At 52.6% G+C, this 17,404-nt stretch overlaps 8 protein-coding genes across 8 annotated transcripts; 5 read left to right on the forward strand and 3 right to left on the reverse strand.

The window, feature by feature from the left end:
* Window positions 1–192: 192 nt before the first annotated feature.
* On the forward strand, window positions 193–3,228 carry STEHIDRAFT_89745 (Cas1p-domain-containing protein; the record flags this gene model as incomplete). The annotated part of the gene is made up of 6 exons (XM_007298254.1): window positions 193–307; window positions 361–444; window positions 499–1,368; window positions 1,423–1,683; window positions 1,748–1,905; window positions 1,964–3,228. The coding sequence occupies 6 exons, from the start codon at window positions 193–195 to the stop codon at window positions 3,140–3,142; spliced, it is 2,667 nt and encodes an 888-aa protein (XP_007298316.1). The 3' UTR covers window positions 3,143–3,228.
* A 1,031-nt stretch (window positions 3,229–4,259) lies between these two features.
* STEHIDRAFT_46102 (uncharacterized protein) lies at window positions 4,260–5,414 on the forward strand (the record flags this gene model as incomplete). The annotated part of the gene is made up of 3 exons (XM_007297901.1): window positions 4,260–4,542; window positions 4,597–4,853; window positions 4,914–5,414. 3 exons carry the CDS (start codon window positions 4,260–4,262, stop codon window positions 5,412–5,414), a joined length of 1,041 nt encoding a protein of 346 aa, XP_007297963.1.
* Window positions 5,415–5,859: 445 nt separating this feature from the next.
* STEHIDRAFT_127398 (uncharacterized protein) lies at window positions 5,860–7,697 on the forward strand (the record flags this gene model as incomplete). Its single annotated transcript, XM_007298906.1, has 2 exons — window positions 5,860–6,098; window positions 6,152–7,697. The coding sequence occupies 2 exons, from the start codon at window positions 5,860–5,862 to the stop codon at window positions 7,695–7,697; spliced, it is 1,785 nt and encodes a 594-aa protein (XP_007298968.1).
* A 1,519-nt stretch (window positions 7,698–9,216) lies between these two features.
* STEHIDRAFT_46712 (uncharacterized protein) lies at window positions 9,217–10,103 on the forward strand (the record flags this gene model as incomplete). Its single annotated transcript, XM_007297954.1, has 5 exons — window positions 9,217–9,296; window positions 9,353–9,618; window positions 9,680–9,736; window positions 9,800–9,897; window positions 9,978–10,103. The coding sequence occupies 5 exons, from the start codon at window positions 9,217–9,219 to the stop codon at window positions 10,101–10,103; spliced, it is 627 nt and encodes a 208-aa protein (XP_007298016.1).
* Window positions 10,104–10,534: 431 nt separating this feature from the next.
* On the reverse strand, window positions 10,535–12,587 carry STEHIDRAFT_89755 (mitochondrial carrier). Its single transcript, XM_007298255.1, has 11 exons — window positions 12,456–12,587; window positions 12,383–12,393; window positions 12,304–12,320; window positions 12,095–12,185; window positions 12,008–12,040; window positions 11,772–11,941; window positions 11,505–11,709; window positions 11,389–11,433; window positions 11,153–11,241; window positions 10,827–11,016; window positions 10,535–10,730 (listed from the first exon to the last, which is right to left on the reverse strand). The coding sequence occupies exons 1-11, from the start codon at window positions 12,520–12,522 to the stop codon at window positions 10,719–10,721; spliced, it is 930 nt and encodes a 309-aa protein (XP_007298317.1). The 5' UTR covers window positions 12,523–12,587; the 3' UTR covers window positions 10,535–10,718.
* Window positions 12,588–12,768: 181 nt separating this feature from the next.
* Window positions 12,769–13,894, forward strand: STEHIDRAFT_164856 (uncharacterized protein). The gene is made up of 4 exons (XM_007298907.1): window positions 12,769–12,859; window positions 12,938–13,070; window positions 13,128–13,617; window positions 13,678–13,894. Exons 3-4 carry the CDS (start codon window positions 13,196–13,198, stop codon window positions 13,766–13,768), a joined length of 513 nt encoding a protein of 170 aa, XP_007298969.1. The 5' UTR covers window positions 12,769–12,859; window positions 12,938–13,070; window positions 13,128–13,195; the 3' UTR covers window positions 13,769–13,894.
* Window positions 13,895–14,050: 156 nt separating this feature from the next.
* STEHIDRAFT_71527 (Sm-like ribonucleoprotein) lies at window positions 14,051–14,913 on the reverse strand. Its single transcript, XM_007298119.1, has 5 exons — window positions 14,852–14,913; window positions 14,698–14,793; window positions 14,600–14,627; window positions 14,435–14,507; window positions 14,051–14,364 (listed from the first exon to the last, which is right to left on the reverse strand). Exons 1-5 carry the CDS (start codon window positions 14,874–14,876, stop codon window positions 14,329–14,331), a joined length of 258 nt encoding a protein of 85 aa, XP_007298181.1. The 5' UTR covers window positions 14,877–14,913; the 3' UTR covers window positions 14,051–14,328.
* A 114-nt stretch (window positions 14,914–15,027) lies between these two features.
* STEHIDRAFT_117597 (ARM repeat-containing protein) lies at window positions 15,028–17,363 on the reverse strand. Its single transcript, XM_007298908.1, has 6 exons — window positions 17,281–17,363; window positions 17,055–17,227; window positions 16,814–16,993; window positions 16,439–16,759; window positions 15,545–16,378; window positions 15,028–15,488 (listed from the first exon to the last, which is right to left on the reverse strand). Exons 1-6 carry the CDS (start codon window positions 17,312–17,314, stop codon window positions 15,435–15,437), a joined length of 1,596 nt encoding a protein of 531 aa, XP_007298970.1. The 5' UTR covers window positions 17,315–17,363; the 3' UTR covers window positions 15,028–15,434.
* Window positions 17,364–17,404: the final 41 nt, after the last annotated feature.

Below are 17,404 nucleotides of genomic sequence, written 5' to 3' on the forward strand. Positions count from 1 at the left end.
AGACATGTGAGTGTGCTGGGTGAAGGCGACAGAAGAGTGACTCAAGAGTGACTTCAAGTTGGATTGAGCGTGCGATGTCGCCGCCTTCTTCCGGGGCAACGCGGTCCGCAGACCGGTTTCCGTCGAAGGGCGGTGGCGGATGACGAAGTGGGCAGATTATTGCGGCGTGCTTTAGCACTTGTGCATGTCTCCATGGTTCAGTCGAGGTCTATACCACTCTCCCTCAACCCACACTGGCCTCACTTCGCCGCCTTTGCGTGCATAGCCCTTGCACTCCTTCTTGGCTTCACTCGCCTCACCCTTCTTGGTGAGCCTACCGCCCTTCTTACCGTTCCGCGTACCTGCTTACTCTCCGTCAAGATCTCTCCGACCCGTTGCGTTGTGATGCTTTGCTCAATAGAGGCCGGTGGCTCGATGGTGGCTTTAAAAACTGGCAGCCCGATGGTGTGTTCTACCCCTGGTGCTCACTCACTGCCCATCTCAATGGAAATATCACAGGCTGCATGATGCACTCCTACCAATCGAAGGACGCCGAGACGTGCCTACAATCTCGAGATGTCGTCTTCATGGGAGATTCTGTCGCCCGAAAGCTCTTCTTTCAGTTCGCCAATATCGTCGACAAGGGTCTTGCCACAGGCCCACCAGACGACGCACAGAAGCATGCCGACCATCACCTACGCGCTTCGTTTGGGACGGAGCTATCTTTCTACTGGGATCCATTTCTTAACTCGTCCAGCCTCGATGAAGTGCTCAGCGGAAAGGACGCAGATGAACACCCTCTGGGTACACCGTCTTTCAAACGGCCATCACTGCTTGTTCTAGGCTCAGGTCTCTGGTATCTGCGGTATGCTAACACTTCAGGGGGGCTCCCAGCATGGGAAAGCAATACGGAGGCGCTCCTCGATCGGATCTATCGCTCACGCCGCAAACCCGCAGACGAAATAGTCGTTTTACCTATCGAGGATCTTGTTTCGTACAAGCTATCGGACGAGCGTGCCACCACGATGCTACCCTCAGACAGAGACGCCATGAACTCCGAACTTTTCCACAGAATACATCCACCATTCACCCCATTTTTCTCAATATTTTCCCCGCCGCCACCTGAAACTCCCGTCTCGCTCCCCCTCGTATTCAACGATATGCTCGACCCTTCCCAGACGGAAGACGGACTTCATTTCTCGGATCCGGTCGTTCGAACTCAGGCGAACATCCTCCTTAACCTTCACTGTAACGATGAATTACCCAAGAGCTTCCCTCTCGACAAGACGTGCTGTCGTCGCTACCCTTGGCCGTCCTTACTCCATTTTGTGGTTTTAGTAGCCGCTGTTTTTTGGGGTCCTTGCGCCTGGCTCTTGTCCCGCCGAAACGGTAAGCAGCGCCACAGCTCTTCGCGTCAGAGAATGCCACCTTGACGGCTTTTAGAGGGCAGATCGCTTCTCAGCCCACCTTATATCGACGAGGGTCAACTACCACCACTAGTCATGAGCGGCGCGGTTGCAGTCATATATCTGGCAGACAGGTCTTGGTTCTGGTTGAAAGAACAAAAACAATTCGATTCATGGGCTTTTGGTTTCCTCAATTTCTTGTTCTTGGCCATCGGTCTCGCCACAGTCAAGCGTGCGGACAAGGATCTCGGTTTCTTGAACAGAGAGCAAACGGATGAATGGAAAGGCTGGATGCAGAGTGAGTCTATTCACAACGGCACGTTGCATGCCATCTGTCTGACACGTCTGTTCCTTCACCCCAGTCGCCATCCTGATCTATCATTATTACGGGGCATCGAAAGTCTCCGGAATATACAATCCAATTCGGGTCCTCGTTGCATCGTACTTGTTCATGACTGGCTACGGGCATACAACGTTTTACGTCAAAAAGGCGGACTTTGGTTTCCTCCGGGTGGCGCAGGTGAGCGTTCCTCACTGTCGCCACAAGGCGAAGCCTAACTCTTACTGGTTCATCTTAGATCATGGTGCGGTTGAATCTGCTCACCCTCCTGCTCGCGTACACCATGAACACCGATTACATTTCGTACTATTTCGCGCCGCTCGTATCCATGTGGTATTTGATCATCTACGCGACGATGGCCATTGGATCTCAATTCAACGATCGCACCGCGTTCCTCGTGTTCAAGCTCTTCGCCTCCATGGCCCTCGTTACCTGGTTCATGAGCGAGCCCTGGTTGCTCGAAACAATCTTTGCCTTCCTCGCTAATTTCTGCGCCATCCATTGGTCGGCAAAGGAATGGGCCTTCCGCGTCAATCTCGACCTCTGGATCGTCTACTTTGGAATGTTCAGCGCACTCACCTTCATCAAGATCCGCGAGCACCGTCTGACGGAGCATCCGCATTGGCACCACGCAGTCAACGTCGCCATCGGTACCTCAGCGCTCGTCATGATATGGTACTTTGGCTTTGAACTCGCGCAGCCAGACAAGTTCGTCTACAACACGTGGCATCCCTACGTTTCGTTCCTCCCCGTCGCAGCGTTCATCGTCCTACGAAATGCGAACCCCGTTCTCCGATCAGCATCCTCCAGAGCGTTTGCGTGGATCGGTCGTTGCTCCCTCGAGACGTTCATCATCCAGTACCACCTTTGGCTCGCGGCGGACACGAAGGGGATCCTTATCGTCATTCCGTGGACGAGATGGCGCTCTCTCAATATGGTCATCACCGCCGTCATGTTCGTCTACATCAGCCACTACGTAGCTATCGCTACGGGCGAGTTCACCTCTTGGATCTGTGGCACTGGTAACTCGAAGAAATCACTACCCACAACTGCTCCCGGTGCCGGTGCCGGTCCTAGCGCCAATACCAACAATAGACACGATCGTGACCGTACGCCAGAGTCCGTACCGTTGACCACGCAAGGCGAACCGACTCAACCGAAGGATGAGACGGAGAGCGGTGCGGTAGCGGGACAGTCGTCTGAGGAAAGGCCTCCATCGCCGCCGGCTACACCGAGGAGATGGATGGATCGGTTGGCGGAGGGGTCGGAGGCGCCGAGGACGAGAGGGATTCCGATGCGGTTGTGGGAGGGCGTTGGGAATAGGAAGGAGGGGTGGAACTTGGGCGTGAAGGCGAAGCTTGCGATGGGGTTAGGGTTGATGTGGTTCTTGAATGTTTTGTGGGCAGCGCCCGCTTGAAGCGGTGGTTGAGTGACCCACGGACGGATTGACATATACGGAGCGGAAGTATAGTACATAGGCTGTAGCCAGTGTTAATGCAATTCAACGGACATTGTTATCTTCTTTTCTTCTTACTGTTGAGGGACAGAGTTGCCTCAATGGCGGCAAACATGATAGGAATAGCACTGGAATTTATGTCGAACAGACAGATTTCATTGTTCAATAACGTAGTGATACATGGGGATACAGACGTGATGGACAATAAAAAAGCAATTGTACGACCTTGAAAGAAGAAGACAGTAAGCAGAGAGGTCTTGGTGATTGTGAAACGAGGATCATTTGGTTGAAGACATTGAATTAAAAATAAAGGTGACGTCCTTGCTGGGTATCCAGCTCGGCGTAAAGGTAATAATCATCTCAGAAAAGATAGAGATGGACACTGACTCTGTGAGAAACGAGGCGAGGCTAGAATGAGGAGGGCGACCTAGGGAAGATAGAGTAATCAGCAAAACTGAAGACGAAGTTGCGATATGTGAGATCAGTATTAGCATGGATACTCATCAACACCCGTCCAGAAGACGGGGTCAGGGCTTGACTTCTATTTTATTCGATCATGTCGAGAAAGCGTGAAAGTGAAACTCACAAGTTCAAAACAAAAGATGGGCCGGAGATGCGAACCTGTGGTAGAAGAGGGTCGATAAGATGAGCGTGAGGATCAGACAAAAGGCTGTTGGAGACAAAGCTCAGAAATTTGGGTATAATATGAAACAATTCATAAGCCGTAGCTTCGAAGTAGCGATTCATTCTTTGTCTCGTCACTGCGACAACGAGACTGGAAGGAGGAAAGGTGACTGACCGAAAGAGAGAGTCGTCGCGCGAAAGAGAAAAAAGATGGCACGGCTAAATACGGCGCGACATGGTCACGTGCCCGGAGGCAAAACGAGGCTTTAGGGTGAGTCTGGCGGTTGCCTGGCGGGATTACGCCTCTCTCTGCTCTTCGACATCAACACGCACGACCCCGCACTCCCTTACTCCCACCATGGCCAATGTTCTCCAACCACAGCCGAACCCTTTTGGCTTTGCATTCGGTCTCTCATCGCCCTCGTCAAATATTATGGGTTGGTCTCAGCCCCCCATGACACACCCCCTGCACCACCTCGCCGCCCCTGCCACTCAGCCATCATCTCGCCTCAAACGCAGATTCGAGCCTGAAGACGAGAACGACACGGGCCCTCAGAGGCCCAGTCCAGGCGCACGGGATGAGTCAATGGACAGGAGTCCTACTCCAGAGCGGCCAAAGAGAGGGGTGCCTAAGAGGGCTCGCACTTCTCCAGCGACCAATATACTCGGTTCGAAGGATGTGAAGGAGAACAAGTCGGCAGATTCTGATAACGATGTGGATGTCGGTGTGCTGCTCGGTAAGCCTGTCCCTTGCCTCTTCGTATTGCGCTCTCATGAATGACATAAATCAGCGAGCTTGCCTTCACAGTCGCTCTTGCCTATCCTGACCTCACTCATATCCTCGCAACCCTCGCTCAAGTCCCATGTACTCTCACTCATACCCCGCCCATCTCTGGACACGGCCCTTCAAGCCCTCCAGCAGTCTGCCAAGAAACTCCGTGACGCATACCCATACTCGAATCTACCACAGCCCACGCCACCTTCATCCTCTTTCGGTTTTGGTTTCGGATCAGCGTCCACTTCCCGATCACCTACTTTCGGCGCCTCTGTTTTGGGTTTTGGTCGTGCGCCTCAGTCATCTGGCTTTGGTGCATCAACACCAGCGGAGTCCAGTAACGGCGGCATGCGGCAGGAATACATTGTGTCCCGCCTCACACCTCACATCAACGAATTTACGTCCGCGTGTCTATCATATCTTCCCTACTTTTCCTTACTCCCCTCATCCTCTCCGGCCCGACCAACGCCTTCGTCTCCCACCCATGGACCTCAGCGGGACAAGCTCCACCCCACCGAGACTTTCACATTCCTCTCGTCCCTTACCGGACACATTCTGTCTCAGCCACCCCTCACTCAAGCATCGCTCGTCCCAGCTCTTCTCCCACGTCTTCTGGATGAATGGAAGGCCTGGGTGGATCATGTTAGCGAGGTAGTTAATAAGCAGGGAGGCATGTTCGGTGGAGAAACAGTGCGTGGCTGGGAGCGTGCGTTGGACGAGTTTGCAGAGGCCAAAGACCATGGATTGGAGGCGTTCAGGGAGGTTCGAGATCGGTGGGTGGCGCAGGTCGGTTGGCTGGTCGGGCGGCAGCACCATCGCATGATGGACTTGTAAGAGGCCAGTGTTGTGTGTTTCTACTATCATCGTACGGTACTTGATTCCACGGGCTAGGTGGTCGTCTAATCATATGAGTAGTGTATCTTGCTGCTCCTTCCTCATTCATTTGGTTATTTTCTTTTTCTTTTCCCATCGTTGCTCATCATATTCTCCTCCACGCCATGCCCCATGCAACACACGACGCCTTGCTTACCATGATACATAGTTATGCCTATAAATGTACCCGTTATTGTTCAGGGGCGTGTCCGTCTCAGAAGGGGTGTGGCCCATAGGTCGGTGAAGCGCCCGGGTGGCGTCGGTCGAACGTGCCACGTGCAAAGAAATTTCGGCTTTCGTGTGCTGCCCACGGCAACTGTGAGTTGCTGCACTCCGTCGTCGGCGTTGGCTTTGACCTCCATCCTCCTCACGCTGTCGGTCTTTTCTGAACGGGTGAAACCCATGCATGCGCCATCATGCGGCACATATGAGCAATGCTGCACTTTTCCTCAACCGCTACCGGTCATTCCTTCCTTCCGCGACCGACCAAGTTTTGCCTACGCGTTCGAGTCCGAGTCCGAGTCTACGTCTTCACTGTCGACGCGTCCATCATGCTCTCCTTGGTTTCTCGCGCGACAAAACAATTGCGTCTTCTCGAGCTAATCTTCAGATTAATGCTGCCTCCGACTCTGCTCCCGAAATACCGTGAGTTTGGACGTCTGCATATCCCTTCACAGTTCGTTAATTGCATGCTTCAGCATTAGGACTGTAGCCAAATTGAAGGAGAGCATCCTCACTCCCGCGGAACAGACAATCACCAAGAGCGAAGTGCTTCTCGCCACCCCTGTATCATCGGCACCCTCCACACGATCCGCACCCTTCGTCTCATCTACAACCCGCACCCATGCTAAGGACTCCGCTAGTTCCTCCAACTCCGCACAATCTATCCCTCCCATCCCTCAGCTTCTCAAAGCTCGAGGCTATGTCGATGCGGACATTCTATCGGAACGCGACCAAAACTCCGAGGATCCAGGCCGGATGCCTCACCCAGATTCGCTCGAACGTCTGCCTCATTTATCCCAACTTCAGTCAGACGATTTCTTCACTTTACATCCCATGACGACACCTCGCCAACCCAAACCGCCAAGTCTGCATCGACAACTGCAGTCTTTAGTCGACCAAGACCCTACCCCTCCGCTGGATTCTCTCATCCGCTTCCATGCATCTTTCCCCGCACGCAAACAGTCAACTCGTTCCTATAACCTACTCCTCCGTTTGGCCATACGCAACGCGTCTTATCGCACCGTAACGTATCTCCTAGACACGATGAGGGAGCTGGATATTCCGGGAGACGAGCATACCTTGAAATATACAGTCAGATTCTTGGTTCGGCAGGGCTTATGGTCAGACGCCTTCGCGGTGGCCACAGGTAGGGGCAGTCGCAGCATGGCCGACACCGCCTTTGGTCGTGGCGGCGTTCATCCTATCGCCTGGACGGAGTTGTTTGGAGGGGCTCAACGAGGCGCAGTGCGGCGGGGGTTTGAGGAGCTTGGTTCGCGGCCTGTGACACCGCGGACGCATGGAATAGGCTCGGAGCGATTCCACCTAAACATGCGACAACTTCCCAGACTGACGTTGACGAACCGCAGCGTTGACCGGCCGTCAAAGACGACAATTTACCTCTTCGTTCAATCACTTCTCCGCATGGGAGAGCACCGGGCAGCGCTCGACATTACGATCCGGCTCCTTCGCGCCAATCCAACCGTTTGGGGCATGCGTTTCGTCCACCTCCATATTGCATTGCTCGGCCGCAAGCCTATGCCGAAGCCTGGAATCCAAAGCTACAACGCCGCTCGTAGGGATCTCGATGCGATGCTCTCCGCCTGCCCATCGCTTCAACCGGACGCTACCACCCTCTTCATTCTACTCGGCCACCTCAAATCAACGGTGAACTGTGGTACCCTCGGACACAGGCTCCTCCTGCAGTTCGAGTCACGCTGGGGGAAAGATGTCGTAAATGCGAGCGTCCGGGCAAGGATGCTCGCACTCGCGAGGAAGCAGGGTCGGCCTGACCTTATTAGAACTTGTGTGGAGGCCATACGGAGGAGTGGAGATCTGAAGGGCTCGATGCATGTAGGGCTTGAACCGTCGCTGTCTCGAACGACAACCGCAACGAGGACAGAGAGCGCAGGCGGGCATTTACGCTCAATGTATCTGCGAAAGGGTGCGGAGAGGACGCGGAGTTGGAAGCTGGTTGGCAGAGTTGGAAGGCGTAAGGCCAGTCACTCGGTGCCTACTTTGTAATTTTAATTATTGGTTCTTTCCCAACGCTGTTCCCTTCGAGCTGCAGATCTCACCTATCGCAAAGGCAAACAACCTTACTCTCGCGCTGACATGGCCTTTCCTTGGTGAAGACAGTCCTCGGAGTCCGAATGGGCCAAAGTCCTCGCTCCATCAATCCCGAGAAGGCCGCTGCAGGTTGAGCATCTTCAATCATGACTGTCGATCGACGAAAGGCTCGATAAATGGTGCGTGTTATTTTTGCAAGGGCTTTCAAGACACTAATTGAGCTCCAACGTCGCCGGGCTCCAGCTGAATATGACTCGTTTTGACACAAGTAAGTTAATCCTGATAAACAGCGCTTAAGTCTATTCCTGCTTCGACTTGCGATTCCCAACAATACACGTGGAAGGGTCCCGGGCACACCGGCCACGCGTCATGACTTGGTTTCAATTCTGACATCCGCTGAGCTATCAGAGCACAAGTCGAGCGTCCATCGACTTTGAGAGAGTTAAACACGCCTGCTAGCTCCTTCAATTATTTCACTTTGGGTTTGAATTTACGACCGTTTCCGGTGTGAACCGACCTGCCTCGGAGGCCGGGAGCTGGCCAACGAGCATCTCATGACTCGCTCAGAGGTTCAGTGTATTGTCAGCCCTTTCGTATACGACTTTCATGAGCGAGCAGAGCTTCATTTGCAGACTTATCTACCGTGAAGGATCCACCACTTGGCAAGGTTTCGAACATAGTAGCTCTGCCTTTTTTGGGGCAGTTTACTTGCCGGACCCCCGGGATCCGAGGAACAATAGACTTTGGACATGTCCTTTTGAGACGCCTAAATTGCTTAATCGCCTGTTTAGGCCTGCTGCCTATCATTTCCTGTTCACTGTCCCCGACTCATCCCCGAGCTCTGTCATCGTGGTATCTGCTTTCTTGAAGACAGAGGCCTCCCATAGTAGGAGGACCCGAGGGCGAAGGCAAGCTCATTGTATGTCAAGATGGCCTGCAAATGTCTCATGTTCTTGCGCGGAATGGTCAATTTATCGCAGTCGGTCGCGAAGCTGATGACAAGCGAAGGTATGACGAGTTCACCGTTCTCGTCATGGGCGGGACGCATGTTTCTGTAACTTCTTTGCGACGTTGCGAGTTAACCGTTGCTGCCCGTTAGCTGAGTTTCTATCTTTCCGAGTGTGAGTTCACCGTTCCACCGCCCAGGCAACCGTCTCAAACTCAAGAGGCAGGGTCTGACATAAGCAGGTAACGAAGGATCGAGTAGCGCTCTCGGCCTCAATATTTGGGGGGATCTGCTATCCAGCCCCTTAGCTGCTACTTCAATATTGGGCTTCCATATGTCGTGGCACAGATCTCGATTCTTGAATCTTGAAATCTCTGTACAAAGGAGAATATCCGATGCTCGTCACCTCTCCGTTGAGCCTATATCCGCCATGGTTATAAAGGGCGGGTAATGTGGGCAACAAAATGCCATCCTCCCCCTCCGACGCATTTTCAGCCATTTCCTCCCCTCCCGAAATCATTTCCTTCGATGCCATCCTCTGACCAGATCCTGTCTCTCTCGTGTACCGTCGTGGGCGTCGGTCCTGGTGGTAGTACCTCTATGTTGGCGTATGTCTTGGTTTCTCTTCACCTCCCACACCGGACAGTACTCAAGCATTACACAGTCGTGTTGCGATCACAGATTTCCGCGGAGAAAATATCTACGAGCGTTATGTGGCGCCAACTTTGCAAGTTACCGACTATAGGACTGGAGTGACCGGTATCACGGAGGAGCACTTAAGTAGGTATTCGATTTTCCCTCTTCGTCGACCGGTCATTGATCCGTGCTATGCAGGGACCGCATATAAATTCAGTCAGGTTCAACGTCAAGTCGCGGACATCATTCGAAACAAGACAATCGTTGGCCACCAGTTATGGAACGACCTCTCAGGTGAGACATGGAAGTCATAGGCGTCTTGTATGCTCGTTTCTAATTTAGCAAAACTTCTCAGTTCTTGGTATTCCCCATCCGGCAGTGGACACTCGCGATGTGGCACTCTATCAACCTTGTTAGAATCTCTTGTCTTGTCTTCTTCGTACATCGCCATCTGACCCCGAGGATCTCAACGCAGTCCGCAACGCTCTTAACTCCCCCAATCATATCGTAGGGCTCCAAAGCCTTTGTTGGCACCTCATGCGTCGTCGGTGCCAAGATGGTCAACAAAACCCGGTCAGTATCTCCTCTCAGATGGCGCTGCTGTCCGACGACCGTACTGACCTTGTTTTATGCAATGTAATCTCTTTGGACAGATTGAAAATGCTCGGGCAGCCCTCGATCTATATCGTTCACATGGAACCGAATGGGAATCTGCCATTCGGGATGGCCATTGGCCTTGCGCACTGCCTCCCTCCACCTTCGCTCGCTGCTATCTGTAGGTGACGTTGGCGTCGCTCACCGGACGGCGAATGGACCACCGCCTGGCACAGCCGCCCTCTTTCTTGGTTTTTTGTCTTTCCCTCCTCCGTCCCCGTCCGTCATTTCGGACTGGTTGAAAGGGGTATTGCTGCATTGCATTGTTCCTAATTTTACGTGGACCCTGCTTCTTTGTTATCCTTCCTTGGCGCCTCCCTGCGCCTCCTGATTGTCGATCCTCGCTTGAATGTCTGTTAGGCTATGTAGCTTCTAGACCCCTGACCTTGTCACTTCCTCATATTCCTTCATTCTTGCATATCTTGGACTCTCACCCACACGGACCAGAATCGTCCTGTCCATTCCGCCCTTGTAGTATATCTTATTCGTTATGTATGTATATATCTCCAAGTACCTTACCTCCTCATAGTTGCTATTTCTTGGGCTTGTGATCCGGCTTTTCGAGTCATGTTGCATGCCGTAGTGAACCTGTACATAGACTGCGGCCATCGAGCTGATAAAGTATGCTACCATGACTTCCCTAATACAGTGACCCATATGTACGCACAACGGCGACTGATGCTTCTTGTTTCACCCTTCGGCCAGGCTCGCCTCGGATGAGTCGACACGAGAAGCTGATACTACTGCCGGGTCTAGATAAAGCAGCAATGCGTCAACAACGCATCGGCGGGTGCGGTACGACGGCTTCTTGTACGGTGGGGGCGACAGAGCGTGCGTGATTCTCATACCTTTTCGGCACCCAGGGTGCGCATCAAACCCTCGTAGACAAACAGGGCGCAGGCGTTCGCTGGAAACGCACGCAAAAGACTTGTGCCAATCCCGCGATAGAAACCCCGCACGCCGGCCTCATCATAAACGTGGTGGACGGTGATCAGCAAAGACGGGGGCCGCAGCGGGAGTTCGGTCGCCATGATTCGGCTTTGAAATTTAGGTTGATGAGGAACGTGGCAACCCGCCGGGAGTAGGAGGCGGCGAACATTGAGAGATGAAATCAGTCGACAAGGCCCAACAGGACGACATCGACGCCCACAGAGGCACATGAAGGGGGACCCACTTCTTCACGTTGTCAGCCGGGATGGCCATGGTCCAGTAAATGAGCGACGCTAAACCCCCAGCAAGGAAGTTCTGCTGCCCCGTTGACATCTAAGAGATGTTATTATGAGCGCGGTAACGGCGGGTGGCCAAAAGAGCGCCAACAAAGGGGCGGAATATAAGCTTCCGACGCGGTTGAAACCACGTTCGGGAAACGTGCCGGGATCAAGAACCGATATTCAAATAGGGACTACGAACCTCGAACCGAGTTCCTTTGAGGTGCGCAAATGAACGCATCAGGGCCTGTGGCGTTCGCGAAAGCGGATGGTCAACGTAACACGAGCCAGAAAGAAAGGAGTAGTAGAGAAGCTGACTTCGAAGGAGCCAAACAGCCAAAAGAAGTTACTTCTGTATACGAGACTGGCGGGCAAAGCTGTCCAGAGGCCTAGTACGCCTTGGGTCCGTACAATCTTCCTTGCACAGTCCACCGGACCACTATACTGGCGCAGATTAGGGTCATTATGCATCTGCATTTGCAACTTGACCTTCAACAATTCCATAGGGGTTGCTAAGAAGGCACTGGAGGACACCGTTCAGATGGTAAGATTCGCGACGACCTTCCGATGAAAACACAGCCGCACCTGGTTAGTCCAGCGAAAAGTCCAGCTATCCCATGGCTCAGAAGCGTAAGCCTTCGCTCGTCGATGGAGCCTGGCACAGGTTCAGTGGTTCCGTGTCGTAGAAGAAAAAGTCGGTAGTTATGGAGGGAGCCCAGAAGAACGGAGTCTATTGCGGCCCAGCCCACAGCTGGCTACGCGGTACTTCAGCACAAAGGCGTGTATAACAGCCAGCTGTTGACCGCGTACTATAATCTCACCGGTGTCACTCCTTTGTAAAGGGCAAATATCGACTGGGGTACGTCAGGTGAATCGAAACAATGCTAGAGATGAGGAGACCAAGTCACCTCGTTACGAACTGTCTTTACCAGACAATCAATAGCACCCTTGTATACTCCAGGCGGAGAGCACTGCAGGCGGGTTTTGATGGTGTCAAATCTGTGCCCAGACCACGTTCATCCAGTTTGAGACTTTGAACAGTCAGATGGCCGTTGCTCACAAAAGAGGGCCTTGACCGACGTACATGGTAAAGATAACACCGAGGCGACGTACTTACCCATGTCCGACCGCAACCTGAGAAGGCGAAAAGATGTGTGCTGATGTATTTTTCAGAGCGGACGGGTTCTCGAACATACTTTAGTGAGACCTAGAAACAAAGGCTCGATGTTCAAACCCCGCTCGAGTGTGCGTGCCAACATGTACAATTACCACTTCCGACCCCGGCCAAGGCTCCCACAAGTCTGATTTGGCTGGATGGCTCTGGTTCTTCGGTCATGGATCTTCAGCGGGGGTAATAGAGGTGAAAAAGGCCGCTGCGGGGATCAAGCTTTTCCAAGAACGAAACCGTCTTTTCGAAGTCGCACGAAGCGGAAGTCAATATGGTCCTGGTTTGGACGCCCATAGTCGGCCACGTGAGCGGGGCCGCATTTAGAATGCGAGGTGTCAACGTGGCAGGGTGGCCCAGCGGTGGCCCATCAACTTTCTTTCAATCCACGATGAACTCAGCAACGAACGGCGGCCAGGAAGAAAAGCAATGCAGGATTTGCCTCGATGGCCCTGATCCTGAATTGGGTAAACTCATACGACCGTGTCTCTGCAGCGGCTCGATCTCGGTACGGTTTTGTAACTCTCGTTGAATATCGAAGGTCTGAAAGCCCCTGACCAGGACTGCTTTTCCCTTTGATGCATAGTACGTTCACCTGCGTTGTCTTCAGAGGTGGCGCAATACCTCCCCGTCTTCCTCGGCCTTTTACACATGTCCTCAGTGTCATTACCGCTACCATTTCGCCCGCACCAAGGTCGTTGGCCTTGCGACCAACCCCAGTAAGTCTATGGACCCTAGTCTCAGGATTAACAAACAATCTCAGATATGTTTCGCAGTCGCAATAGCTGCATTATCTACTGCGCTATTCGTGGTCTTGGTCATCCTCTCCTCTTTCATCACAACCATGTTCTTCTCCCCTACGGACGACACATCGGCCCAAACAGGGTACCACAGCTACTGGTATTCTTCGTGGGCATACTCGTACGACGTTGGCGGTGATCTCATACGCACAGCACTCGGTATCATCCAAGATGAGACTGGCGATCTGTTCGACGCCGATAAGCTGTTCTCTTCCAGCTCCTCTGCAGGCATTCCATTCCGACAGCCCCCACCACCTCCCGGCCTCATCCGGCGACTCTTTCAGCGTTTCCTGCTCGGGCTGCCCGTCGTCGGCGTGGGCTCGCTCGTCCACATGCTCTCCTGGACCATGCTCACCCCTGTGCACTGGCTGGCCCGGTTCAGAGGCAGTCGAAATAGGCGTGGATCTGGATCGCGGGATACCGCGGCCATCATCCTAGTCCTGCTCATCATCGCTGGCGCCGCTAGGTGGGTTCTTTGGTTACCTCTACCTATATGGACCTACAATTGAAGCCGTATATCTCTAAGGGCGCTGTACAAAGTATATCAATTCACGGAGTCCGTGACGAAGCGCATCTTACTTCGTGCAGAGGAAATGATCCTGGAGGTTGATTCGTAACATGTGTCAGGCTTTATGCGAAATTACCGTAGCCTTGTTCTTTCTCGTCTGTCCACTATTTTATTCAGGGAGTTTCATCGACATCATTTGTTCTGCTATGTATTTGCTCTGTGTTGTAAATCTTCACCACTCGAATTGTTCTCCAGATGTCGAAGTCCTAGCTTCACTTACCAAAACGTGCTAATGGCACCGTGTTCAATGCGTCGAATATATGTCCGAAGAAGAACATTGAAGAAAGCTTGAATTCCCCAACCGTATGACCGCGTATGGCATAGCAAGATAGTCGTTGTATCCCCACATCGGGAAAATCACGTTTGTTTGGGTGTCAGAGTCAAACGTCACATAACTTACAACAGTAGCACAGGCATGAGCCAGATCACACCAACATAACGGGCCGGCTTGTGCACGAATCCTTCCTCCCGGCCACTCTCGTCTCACCCCCCTTCGGCGTATCCGTCATTTTGAGATTGTTGAACCCTGACGTTCAACGGGACAAAGTGTTGCAGACCGATGCACGCATAGCTTCACTGTTATATGATGAGTCTAGCGGCGGTCATGCCTCATGGGTCTTCAGGTCCATTACTTCCAGGGACGAGCTGGACGCAAAGTTGAAACAGCGTATTAAAGCATCTGTCGGATTGAGATGGGTCCATGGAAGCTACGCACCATGCAGATATTATTCCCGTTCAACAGTGTCTGTCTGAGTGCTGTCTTCTTGCGTCCAGCAGAGGTAATTTCACTTCAGCCCATGGTACCGTTAGACGAAAGTCGAGTGAAATGGGGTATTAGTGCAAGGCTGGGCAAAGAAGATTGGCGGGCCAGGAAACGCACAATTCGGTCACGTCCTCCAGCACCATGTCTGCGTTTGTATAGATTAAGAATAAGTTCCAATGATAGTATTCACTTTCTGAAGAATGAGTACGACGTACTGACGAAGTCATCGAATCCGAGCAAAGTTCCAGTGAACTCGCGCTCGTTCTTCATGATGACCCATATCCTCGAACCAATGCACCGATCAATGAGTTCTGCATTATTATATTGCCGTCAGATAGAGCTATGATGCGGTGTATAGCGAGAACAGACCAAGAGGTAGGATCTGAGAGGCCATGAAGAGATAAAATCGCAGGCCGTATCGCAGAAAGTGGAGGTCGTTCTCGACAAGTTCTGAAAGCTCACTTCGACGCGTGCTTGACGCGTACGGAAAACGAGTGGCGAGCGCCACCCACAGTCACGTTCTCTGTCTTCGCGTTGCACAGGTCTGAAGCTCATTGTGAGACATGGAGTAGACTACATTTTTTTCTAACAACTGCAACGCCCCAACAAAAAAACGGACGAAAAAAAACAGATGGACTCTACTGAAATTAATGAAGACGCGTGAATGTGGAAAAAAGCGAGTCCCATTACGCTGAACACGCAAGACACGGACAGCTGAAAGTCAACCTTCGTCAAAACCGGATATAAAACAGGCTAATGAACAGAACACACAACTTCATTGCAAAGTGGAATATCAAAGTACAGCACTACGGGCCTGAGCTAGTATGAAAACAAAATGGTACGCGACGAGGAGTGATGATGAAAACACAACAGAAAAGGATCGGGGAGGCGTGAACACACGAAGAATCGATGGAAAGTCGTACAGTGTAAGGCAGAAAAATACCGGAACCCTTCATTGACCGAAGCTGAACCCACCCGGCGGGGGAGCACCGTCGTTGGTGTTGAACTAAAAAGGAAGACGGTTAATGAAAATGCGGCGAAGGCTCAGAAAAGATAACGTACCGAGAACGCTCCACTGGCATCGACGTTGGCGGGTGCAATACCAGCATCCATCTCCTCCTCGTCGGGGAAGTACTTGTCCATGATGTTAAACGCCTTCTTATAGATGTCGATGTTATCGTGTTGCTGGAGGTTGTGGATGGTAACCATGCCACCGGCTTCCTCGACGTACTGCGCATATTTGTTCAGCGCACCGGGGCCAGCTGCCGCCTTGTCCATCTCTCCGACCTTGAGGATGTTGTCGAGACCATCGAGGGCGACCTGAATGATCTTGTTGTCCATCATCGTCAAGAGATCACAGAGGGGCTTGATGCAGCCCTGCGAGACAAGGTAACGGATCTGCGCAGGCTCTTGAAGGCCACCGGAAGTCGCGTTCGAGATAGCCCAGCAAGCCTCCTTGCGGGTCTTGAAGTCGGCGTTCGACAGAATGTTGATCAACGGAGGGATGATGTTGGCGTCGATGACGTTCTGAATCTGGGGAGGGGAGCCGGCGGTGATGTTGGAGATGGTCCAGCAGGCCTCTTTCCGGATGCCATCCTTGTGGGACGACAGGAGAGACAGGAGAGCGGGTAGAGCACCTGATGCGATAACAACTTGGGTTTGAAGATCATCACCAGTGACGATGTTTCCTACAGAGCGAAGGGCGGGGGTCTGGACGGAGGTAGATGGGTGCATGAGGAGATCAACGAGACGCCTGCAGACACCGGACTCGATGACGGCTTGGATCTTGTCGTTGGAGCCATCGGATAGATACGAGATAGCCCAGCAAGCATCAATGAGGATTTCGTCATCGACTGAATAGATGAGTTTCGTAAGGACATTCAACGCAGGCGCGATCTATTTTATTCGATTAAATTAGTTCCTGTTTGGAGATATTTCGAGAACATTCGAACTTACCAGCTCCCAGTCAGGCTGTGGGGATTTTCCACGGCAGAAGTTGCTCAAAGTCCAGGTAGCATTCCGAAGCATGCTGATTTTGTGATTCTCGCTCAAAAGCGTCAACAAGGGCCTGAGAGCGCCCTGCTTGAGTACGTAATCTCTGCACTGGGGGCTGTCGCCGGCGATGTTGCCCAGCGCCCAAACTGCCTGCTCACGGACATCGAGGACGGGAGACGAGAGAAGGTTGATGAACTCGGGGACAGCGCTGGCGTTGATAACGACTTGGGTGTGCTCTTGGGTACCGGAAGCGATGTTGGTCAAAGCCCATGCAGCTTCGAACTGGAAATATCGTCAATTAACCATCCATTCAAGGAAGCTTCAAAGCGAACGCACCTGAAGCATAGATTGACCGGTACGCAGGAACTCCACGAACCGCGGCACGACACCGCACTCGATGACGCGTTCGATGGGAGGATTCTTTTCTTTCGAAAGCAACTTGCGGAATTTGGTCGTCGTGTCAAGCTGACGCTCGGGGTCGTCGGAGAACACGCCCTGGATCATTTCGTCGGCGAGCTAGAAATGGCATAATCAGTCGTCGTTGAACCATCGACAAAGGGTGGCGGAGGGCACGAACAGGAGCCTCCCAGTTCGCGGGGGCAGTCTCCTCATCGGAGTCAGCAGAGGTATCGGGGAGGAAATTCCTCCTCTTGGCGATGTTCTCCTCTCTCTTCTGTCGCCTGATCTCAACCTGCTGCTCCTCCCTGCGACGCCTCAGATCGTCCTGCTTGAGGGCCTTGTTCTTGAATTCTGGACAAGACGCGTGTTAGACGCATTTCGCTTGGACTAGGAAGCACACTTACGGTCCCGACGGTTGTTGGCAGCGCGTTCGGCCATGATGTTCGATTGGGTTGGGTAGGGGAGATGGGAGACGTGAAGGAAGATGCGGTATGACCGAAAACAAGAGACGCGCTTCCACGAAAACTA

This window comes from Stereum hirsutum, assembly GCF_000264905.1.
Source record: "Stereum hirsutum FP-91666 SS1 unplaced genomic scaffold STEHIscaffold_1, whole genome shotgun sequence".
Lineage (NCBI taxonomy): Eukaryota > Fungi > Basidiomycota > Agaricomycetes > Russulales > Stereaceae > Stereum > Stereum hirsutum.